Source organism: Actinia tenebrosa, unplaced genomic scaffold (assembly GCF_029948245.1).
Source record: "Actinia tenebrosa isolate PJP-AT-01 unplaced genomic scaffold, QUT_ActTen_1.0 PGA_scaffold4__44_contigs__length_22323623, whole genome shotgun sequence".
NCBI classification, from domain to species: Eukaryota; Metazoa; Cnidaria; class Anthozoa; order Actiniaria; family Actiniidae; genus Actinia; species Actinia tenebrosa.
Genome location: NW_028292581.1, coordinates 1,563,391 through 1,573,602, shown reverse-complemented (window position 1 = coordinate 1,573,602; position 10,212 = coordinate 1,563,391). Strand labels below are relative to the sequence as shown.

General features: G+C 38.7%; 1 protein-coding gene and 1 long non-coding RNA gene across 4 annotated transcripts; one reads left to right on the top strand and one right to left on the bottom strand.

Moving 5' to 3' along the window:
* Positions 1 to 120: 120 nt before the first annotated feature.
* On the top strand, positions 121 to 9,677 carry LOC116299339 (uncharacterized). 3 transcript variants are annotated; one of them, XM_089036754.1, is made up of 18 exons: positions 121 to 224; positions 452 to 586; positions 1,584 to 1,620; positions 2,190 to 2,240; positions 3,077 to 3,156; positions 3,736 to 3,843; positions 4,377 to 4,467; positions 4,556 to 4,597; positions 4,720 to 4,875; positions 4,957 to 5,112; positions 5,484 to 5,627; positions 5,984 to 6,148; positions 6,540 to 6,648; positions 6,914 to 6,969; positions 7,257 to 7,430; positions 7,973 to 8,042; positions 8,389 to 8,551; positions 8,908 to 9,677. In XM_089036754.1, exons 2-18 carry the CDS (start codon positions 503 to 505, stop codon positions 9,040 to 9,042), a joined length of 1,821 nt encoding a protein of 606 aa, XP_088892880.1. In that variant the 5' UTR covers positions 121 to 224; positions 452 to 502; the 3' UTR covers positions 9,043 to 9,677. The 3 variants fall into 3 exon arrangements, with proteins under 3 accessions (XP_088892880.1, XP_031563842.1, XP_088892879.1); XM_031707982.2 differs by lacking the exon at positions 121 to 224 and having other exon boundaries at positions 367 to 586; positions 4,377 to 4,463; positions 4,552 to 4,597; XM_089036753.1 differs by lacking the exon at positions 121 to 224 and having other exon boundaries at positions 368 to 586.
* LOC148906846 (uncharacterized) lies at positions 2,988 to 7,263 on the bottom strand. The gene is made up of 2 exons (XR_016121125.1): positions 7,042 to 7,263; positions 2,988 to 3,748 (listed from the first exon to the last, which is right to left on the bottom strand). It is a non-coding gene; the product is annotated as an uncharacterized LOC148906846 (long non-coding RNA).
* Positions 9,678 to 10,212: the final 535 nt, after the last annotated feature.

The following is a 10,212-nucleotide window of genomic DNA, read 5'->3' as shown; positions in this document are numbered from 1 at the left end:
CTCTGTGTGGTTATTTTTTGAGGCTTTATTTCACGTTTCAATGATTTTATTGAAATTTTTGATAAATCCCTATACATTTCCTTATAACAGGACACCACAGAAACCAAGCTTGGGCTTCCTGTGTTTCCACCCGTGATATTTGAATAATCGTTAATCAATGTTTTGTTGACTGACTGATGCTTCAAAGTTAATCATTCTCTATTCCCAGAGGGCAATTAAAATAAGTAAGTTTAGTTTTATTTGTTTTTCATGCAGTATGAAGAGCAATTTTGAAACTGTGAGTCTTCAAGTCGATCGAAAGTGCAATAGAAAGGCGTCCTCCAGCTTTTTATAGCAAGTGATCATACATGTTTTTGTGCTATTTTCACTTTTGTGGTTTCAATAATTGTAGTCCAAGGACTGGGGTAATGTTTAAAGCAATTGAATTCACGAACTGATCAACATGTTGCAGTTACATGTGAGACTCACAGAACCTCCGGACAGCTCCAGTTGCCCTGAAAACATGGCGCCGTTAAATACACCGGAAGTCATCCAAGCAATTCGTGAAATGAATAAAGGAGTAACGATGCTAAAGGCTGGACGAAGGGTGAGTAGCAACACTGATTCCAAGCCTACTCACTTATGCACGTAGTCTAAGCTTCTTATAAGATTTTGTACAAATATGTTCTATCATTGAATGAAATGAAATTTAATCTGCCCTGATGTGCATAAGTATTTCAACTTCGATCAAGTATGTCTTATTTGTAACTTTGTCCCTTGGGCCCAAGTCATGAGCATAGATATTGAGAGAAAGGCAAGTGTTCATTTGCTCCACAAAAGAAACGAAACGTCACCAATTTGATGAATTTTATTTAAAGCTAGTAGTATTCTGTATACTTTATGAATCACAACATGGCCAGCTTCTTAGTGTAATGATGTATATTTCTTCGCTAAATTCTGTTGCCCCATGCTATATATGACATTCTAAATATTAGGCAAAGCTCCCGAGGGGGGGGGGGGGTACTCTTGCCCATTTAGGGTAGGGATGTGCCAATGAGCCCACTGAACCCTGACTCTGTTCCAGAGTAAAATCGCTGAAATTCATACCCTGTTCTGCAAGAATGTTGAAAATCGTACCCTGTTCCGGTATTGCGAAAATGGATACCCTGTTCCAGAGAGGAGAGAGCGTGATTTCATATACCCTGTCCCAGAGCGAAAGTGATTTTATGTACCCTGTCCCAGAGTAGAATCACTGAACACCATACCCTGTTTGGCGGCACGTACCCATATAGCGAATATAAGGGAGTACTGTCCCCCCCCTCCCCTTGGCTTGGATGGTTACATCAAATGGTGGTCCTGTCTCGATAAAATGGGACGTAAAAGAACCACTGAGAATATAACAAAACTCTGGCGATTGAGGCTGACTTGCAGTATAGTACCAATGCTAAATGGTGAATGAGGCTTCAAAAAAGCATATTACAACCAGTAAGCCCAATAGCACTGAATTATATGAGTGCTGGAAATGCATAAAGCGGAAAACATAAATACTGTGTAAAAATGCATTGAGTTTATCATTAGACACTTGTTTGTTTGATTTTTTTCAGGGAAGTCCTCATTTCAGGAAATTCAAGCTCTCAGAAGGTTGTTACTGTTTAATCTCTCTACTTGATACATTGTAATTACTTACTTATATCTTCTTCCATGTGGAGCATAGAGTTAGGCACATATCTTTCAATAATAAAACATATTTTAATACCTGCTGGCTGTCTGCTGTTATGTCAAGCCTACCTTCAAACATGCTAGTTGATCAGATGATCAATAAATAATACTTTGTAGAGTCAAACTGTAAGCATTCCCCCCATCCCCCCCACACACACACACACCCCTCATTTCCCTCTATTCAGACTGTTTGTACTTCCTTGGACGAGTGTGGGAGCAGGGGTGAGTTTGAAGTGGCTTTAAACTCTGATCAATGTCTAAGTCCAGGAAAAAACCTGACTTGGCTCAGTCTGCATAGAGGGAAAAAAGGGACTGTTAACAGTCTACCCAGAATGTGAGCACCTAGTTCTCAAGAGCTTCTAAGCATAGTTATAATTATAGGTATAATTATAGTTAACTTAAATAATTAATAATTAAATAATTAATTATATTCTTATAGGTTAATATTCATTTTATTATTATTTGTTAATATTGGTTTTATATTTACCTAGACTTGACATATTTACAATGGGAATCCAGGAGAAAAGGAAAAGAGTCTGTAGGTAAGTAAACCTTTTTCCTCCATTTTTTTCAATGTTTCTATGTGAGTAGTACCATACATGTACTACTTCTAAAGTGTAGAAGTACATAAATGGACATGCTTCATGTAGTTGGCTGTAAAGACAAAACCAACTTGTACATATGTATGCACATGTGTGTAGCTATTAAACTGCCGGCATGCACAAAGTTTTCAAGACTTTGTTTATGCTTGTGTTGGGTCTGTTCAGTCCAACATTAAACCCAACTGGAAACACAGATCCCTAAATTGCTACCCGGTTAGCTCAGTTGGTAAGAGCGTCGGTCTGTTGTGCGGAAGGTCATGGTTCAAGCCTCAGTCGGACCATGTATCTGACCATTATATCTGCAAATGGTTAGACCTTCAAGTCTTCTCAGACAAGGACTTAAAACCTTAGGCTCTGTTTGTCTTCACTATATAACCCTGTATAAGGTGGACATAAAAGATCCACTAAAGACGTTGGTGACGACCAACTTCAGTGCCCGTGCTAAAAAAAAGACTCAAGGGCCACAAGTTAATCAGTTAACGAAATTACTGCCACATGTCACCCTCATTAAATAAAGTCTTCAATCAATCAATCAAATCGTTCCTCACATCATGTCATGATCAGGCATGATCAGGAAGGCTGCATATATATACAAGGTTCATAGAGAGATGGTTAATACTTGCAGGATGAGGAAGGGGTGTGACAGAAAGGGGGAAAGGAACATTTCTTACCACACTGCTATTGTCATCAAAAATATTCTTTGGTATTTTAATGAGTTATACTTTAATATATGGAATTATTTTTATTTTATAATAATAATTAATGCAATTTTATAGTTTATATTTCACAGATGATTGAATTAATAAAAGGACAAAAGACAAAAGTTTTTGAGAGTTGCCAGATACCCCAGTATGAGGTAAATAATCTTATCTTAACTGCATCATCTGTCACTCTGTCCCTAATCTACTCTACATTGGTAGACCCATAAAAAGTTAAAACTTGTCAGATTGGCTCCAAATTGTGTACAAAGAACAGCAGCAAGAACACACATGCAAAAATTGATAAACTAACTACAAAAATTTACTATTAGATATTCTTACAATAAACAGTTCCGCAAACATTTATTTGTAATAAGGTACAAGTACGTTGCTTGGACTTTCTGTTCTCTCTTTAGTTATTTATTTACATTGGAAGCACAGGTGGCATAGTGGCGAGAGGTTCACCACTCACCAATGTGACCCCAGTTCAACCCCATTTCAACCCCAGTTCTGACCATGCTCGGTGTTGTATGTGAGTTGAATTAACTTGCTTGTTGGTTCTCTCCTGTGCTTTGAGGGTTTTCAAGGTTGTCCAGTTTTCCTGCCTCCATAAAAATCAACTTCTAAATTCCAACTGGAATCCAGCGGAAGAATTGACACTCTCTGGAATCCACTTTTAATGCCAATTATTATTATTGTTGGTCAATATTCTTATGCTGTTATATATTTTTTTGCAGTGCTTGTCTTTTTCTGTGGTTTACAAAATAAGCAATGGATCAACAAAAACTCTTGACATTGTTTGTAAAAGTAAAGTGGAGTTTGAGGCCTGGACAACAGGTTTACAGGTACTTTTTGACAAGAAGAGATAACTAGCTAAAAACTAGTGTGAGCTGCGTCGGTGCTAGTCCTTTGTCTAATGAAGGACTAGCGTCCGGAACGTCAGTAAGTTTTTTTCATCTTTTCGCAGTGCAAAATTTACCCTTTTATCATTACTGGTACTTTTTGACCTTAAATATTTTGAATGATTTGACTGATGGACACATGGGAAAAAAAGAGTATTGATGAGATGGGATGTATGAATGGATAGAAGGACAGGTTGACACCCATACAGGTAATTGGGTAGGATGGATAAATATTAAGTGAATGATGATTGGATGAAGGAAGGAAGGAAGGAGGGAAGGAAGGAATTAATGAATAAAATAATAATTGAATGAATGAATGAATAAATAGATGGAAGATGGAAATTCAAATGATAATGGATACATTGGCTGGATAAGTCATTGAAACTTGGAAACAAAGGAAGGATGAAGGAAGGAATATTGATGTTTGCTAAAGAAGGATTTGAATTCATTATGTTCATTGTGGTTATGAAATACAGGCACTTCAGTCGGGTTTTAATGACAAAGAAGCTGTTGATTCAAAACTAGATACAGAAGAAGTAACAGACCAAACTGATAATGTCAAGGTAGGTTGATGACCAGGCCACCATGAAATACGATTGTATTTCCCTTTCAAAACAACTTGAAATTTCAGGTCTGATTCTTCTTTCACAGGTAGAGTTTAGTCGGCTGGGTCTAGAAACTGTTAAATACAAAGAAGGTATGTGAACCAATGGAATTTGACTTTGCTTAAAGTGGGAAGGAAGATATTGAAATTAATAACTCAAATTTGAATAAACCTTTTAAATATTGAGAAGTAACATTCAAGTTTTTGCTTGGTAGATGCTTGTGACGTGTATACATGGGGGAGTGGTACCAAAGGCATGCTGGGACATGGTGAGGATACAGAAGAGAGTTATCCACGTGTAGTAGAAGCCTTACTGGGGAAGGACATCAGGAAAGTAGCATGTGGTACTTCACACACCATCGCTTTATCAAGTATGTTCTCTTCAGTATTCACAGCCCGAGATGCACAACCTAAGTCATTCTATAACTTCCATTCACATCATATTTATTTAGAAGAAGGAGAAGTCTTCTCATGGGGATCTGGTTATGGTGGTCGTCTTGGCCAAGGACATCTTAGAGACAGATTTACACCAATCAGAATCGCTGCTCTCAAGGGGAAAAATGTTACTGAAGTATCGTGTAACGAGTTTCATAGTGCTGCTATCTGCGGTGAGTTACTATTTACTTGTTCCTTAACCTTTTCCTCAAAAAAAAAATGGTTCTTTTAATACACCCTTACAAATTGTATTGCAAAGCAAGCAAAAAGAAAAAAAGAAAACGAAGGAACCTGCACAAATCCATTGTTAAAAAGTGGGATTTTTTTTTGTATTTCCCACTTGACCTCACCTTATAGTTTTGAGAGACGTGTGTGAGGGACGGCACTTTTGTTTTGGGTTAAGGTGGTATTTAAACCACATAACATTTTACTTCAGTAAATGAAAAGCGTTTTTCTAGTTACATATTTTATAGCCAGAAAAACTCTTCCGGACAAGGCCTGACAAAAACAAAACCTGTATTTACATTTCTTTTGTTTACCACAGGAAATGAAGATCTATTGACATGGGGTAAAAATGGTCCCAGGCTCGGTTACGAATGTTCCTCAAAGGAAACCTCTCCTAGACTCGTCAAAGGTCTGGATGACGTCAAAGTTACTCACGTGACTTGTGGTCTAAAACACACACTCGGTAAGCTCTCGTCATGATCATTCCCGATCGATCCGTGACAAAAAATATCAACATAATAACAACTGCAAGCAACAGCAGCACTACCTGACATAGTTACCTTTTTTAAGTGCTTCTGAATACAATCACGGAATCGTCATCGCGACGAAGTAGGTCTCAGTAAGGTCAATCAAAGCGTTTCGATGACTCATTCCATATTCACGCCCTTAGAAACATCTTGGAAACACTTTGATTGACATCTACCATAACCCCATGTTTATGTTCCGACGGCAAATTTGTACCATTCCGTAAGTGCTACGTTTACTAGTAGAAGCACTCTACGTTACAATTGTGGCTTACGTTTCGTTGCGTTTTGATAGTTTGTACCAAACAAGGTACAGTGTTCTCGTTTGGAGACAATGAACACGGACAGCTTGGAGTTTCTGACATTCAGAGTACAACAACCCCGATATGTGTTTCTGCCTTCTCCGGTCACACTATCGTACAAGTTTCGTGTGGTCGATATCACAGTGCAGCCCTTGCAGGTTAGTTTTCAGTTATGACTGACGTCTGTCTATCAACTAAGCGTTACTTGGCTAACTTGGATTTAATGCCATTTTACAGTAATACCCACCTCAGTCACTTTGAGGATAAAAGTATTTTTCTTATGACTGAAAAAGTCGCACCCATCGCACGTCCTTCCCGTGAGATTGCAGTACACAAATCATATCTTTGAAAATTGCGTATTCTATACTCCAATGCTCTGAGTATTGGAATTACTACATGTCTTCTGCATTCCTTTAAAATATATGAGCAAACGGTTCGGGTCTAGCATTGTTCTTCAATAGTGACCAGTTTGCCACGGGCATTTTTTTGTCAACTATCTTCTTTTTTCTGTAGTCTCTAGACTAAGGTTTGTCTGGTTTTATTTATTAGATTTCGGTGCTTTATGGCTTTGGGGATGGAACGAATATGGCCAGCTTGGTAATGGCACATTCACCAACACTTCGAAACCTACTCTTATGGGATCAATAAATGACATCAGGTACTACAAAAACGATAAGAAGGAATAAGAGAAGTGAGGGAGTGAGAACGGTTGGTATGGAGGAGGAAACGAAAAAAGGAAGAGAGAGAAGCAGGAAAGAAATGGAGATATGAAAATAAAGGACAAAGTAGAAAGAATTAAAGTAGATACACTTCTAGTATTGTATAACAAGGTCCTCGAATAGAATAGAACTGTGTATATCTTGGTATTCCTATAAGAAAAGGATACTTATATATTGATTTATCCCTGTCCAACTTTCTACCAGGCAAGAAGCTATATCTGATGTTAGCTGTGGAGCACATCACACTGTATTCCTGACCAGTGAGTGATTTTTGAAAATTTTAAATTTAATATCATAAATCCAGGGGCGTTTCCCTGCCAATTCCTACTGACCTCAAGAAATCGTCCCTCCAGCCTCTCCCTATACCGCTGTATATAATGAATCTACTGCCAACCAAAAGGGGGATACAGGTCTTTGGGGACCATCTTCTTGGACACGCAAATTGAAATGCACGAAAGAATCTGTGCAGCTGCGGGCAAGGGCAGCTCTTGAGGTTCAAAACATTTGCAGTGTTTGTTCATTATGTTTTAACTCTTACATCCCATAGAAAAGGGGAAAACGTTCAGTTTCGGTGATAACTCTGACGGACAGCTTGGAATTCGACTGGACTCTAAATTAGAAGGACAAACCAAGTTTAGTTTTGCAATTAGAGCTCGAATCCCAACAGACTCGAAACCTCTTCACGTTGCTTGTGGGGATTATCATACTGCGCTTGTCACAGGTATAGTAAACCGCTGCTCACATATATATTAGTAAGCAAGGCTGGCCCCCAGATGTACTCAAGGTGCAACTGTGTAGTCCTCAACACTTCTAGTCACGAAATTGCACCCTGTGCCCGCAATATTGCTGAAGTAGAATCGAGGTTACTTTATCGTGTGTAAACAACGTACAACCTCGCTGGCAATCTCTCTCTGTCCTAGAAATTGGGATATTCCCCATTATAGCGGTTTTGCACCATCACGTGCCCCAATCTCGTACCCACGTTTCTCGGTGCTGACCATGAGGAACGTGGGCTCTGGGTACGAGATTGCATGTGCCCACGCCCATAAATCAGCTTGGGTTACCTGTGGTTAGATGGCAGAACAATAAGATGTCTTCGCTCTTGGGAATTAAATTGTTTCTCGTGTAATACGATTACAAGTATTGTTCCTGCCATCAACCTCTATTGATAGAATTGTAGCCCTTAAAGGAAAAGGACCAAGAATTTATAATAGGAAAAGGGAAAAGAAATGCTAAAGCCAGTTATTGTTTTTTCTTTTAAAGATGGCGGAGAACTCTTCACTTGGGGACGAGGTCAGGGAGGAAGACTGGGTCATGGTGACGATAAAAACAGGTAAGTTTGTTCAATATTCCACTTAGAATTGTTGCAATTATTAACCACTTTTAGGATTAGTGTCGCTAGATGCTAAGTGTGCTGCCAGTAAACTTAAGCAAGATCTCAAAAATTCGTATTCAAATATCTATTATTCCAGTATAGATTAAGGGGTTTTTTTGAACTTAAATTACAGCACCGTTATAGAAAGAGGAAGGGAGAGGGCCAGGGGTAAAGAGATCAGCGTCGGTTTTCATTCACTTCAGTCTAGAAGACAGAGTCAGTTAACCAATGCATTCAAGTGGTCCCTGACACTTTCTAAGTAGGTCATAACTAGCACTTAACCTATCTTTAATTTTATCTTCAGGCCTTTACCCAGTGCAGTAGAGGCTATGGAAGGTAAGCATGTCAGATTTGTGGCATGTGGCTCTGAACACACGGCATGTACAGTTACCAGGGCATGGGTACCAGATGAAGAGGTCAAGACCTGCATGGCTTGTAAAATTAAATTCACGACTGTAAGGAGAAGGGTAGGTAAAATTATGCTTTTACAAGAGAAAATGAACTAAGAGATCTACAATCTTGGACAAAAATAGTCGATAAATTTTCATCTAATCATGAATTGGCACAATTTTTTGGTTGATCGTACTTAGCCCATAAGTGTTCGAGGCTAGTCGAAATGTCATTCTTTCGGATTTTTTCTTTTTTTGTCGCCCAAGATGGCGGCCATGTTTTATTTGATATTTTATTCAGTATCTTAGAGGTGTGACTACAATTCAGCTCTCTTCATATCAAAAATGCATATAATATTGCAGCTTATGTTGATCGTGAGATAAAGCCCGTCAAATCCTGACCTAACCATGTATCTTTTTTTTTCTTCTCTCAGCATCATTGTAGGAAGTGTGGTGGTGTGTTCTGCGGACAGTGCACTCCTAAACGAATTCCAATCCTCAGCCTTGGTTATAGTAACCCAGTTAGGGTCTGTGATAAATGTTACACGATCTTAGCCGAGGAAACTTAGAATTATTGATAAATGCATCCTAATGTCTCATTGTTAGAAAAGGAACTGGCTAGAATGCAGCGAAAAAAGATCTAATAATAAATGATATGAATTAAGAGGTCAAGTCATCTTTGGTTTGATCATGAAGTAATTAAATATTAAATCTAGTGACATATTGTAGCACACAAGTTTTGGTAAATGTGTCAAATGGCGGGAAATGATCATGTGACATTCTCCCGGCCGCTCAGACGAGAAAACATCGCAACCAAAAGAGAGATCGCACAAATATGAACTTAATACGTTTAGAAGTGGCTTCACAACTACTGCTAAATCATAAGCCAAAAATGATGCATGCATGGAAAGAGAGTGAACGAGAACTCGAAACTTAATCTGAGGGGGAAAAATGCTCGTAAGCATTGTGTTGTAGATAGAAATCAAAATTGCATGAATACAAATTCATTGTAGATAGAAATCAGCGTATTCGTCCTTATGTGGTTTCTTTTCTAAGGTCGATAAAAATATTGCGCATCACTAATACCGATCGAGTATCTACTCCCTACCCTCCCTCCTTGTCGTGGGTTAACGAACTATGCGATGGCTGTACTGTGGCATGTCATTATCAATTTTAATTCAATAAACTTGAACTTGAACTTTGACCATTAGTACTTCATAAGACAAAGTCATTTCAGTTAATTTTTTAAGCTAAATGAACCAGGAAACTAGTTCACGAATTTCATTATCTCTGGCTGTGGTGATTTTGAAGGGAGTAATTTTGCTATTTTTTTAGGGACAGTGATCCATGCAGAGGGATGTTCTGCAGTGAATCGGACATTCCCCTAACACCGTAACTATTAATCTTATGCTTTTTTGACGCAATGCATAATATTTCTATGTGCCTTTCCTCATTTGGGACACGGTAACAAATTTCTGGACCCGCTTCTGAGGGATCGGGATCAGTGGGCATGCATTATTGAAGAAATAGAAAACGCGCGCGCGTGCTGTGTGCAGTCATAAAGCACGCGGGGGCTGGCAGAACACGAGAGAAGTGTTAGGAGAAGCACGACGCGTAGCGGATTGTTCTGCCAATCCCCAAGTGCTTTATAACGGCACACAGCACAGCAAGCAAGTTTTTTATTTCTTTTATGAAATACAAATTACAATAACCGTTATTTTAGATAGAAATGACGCAAC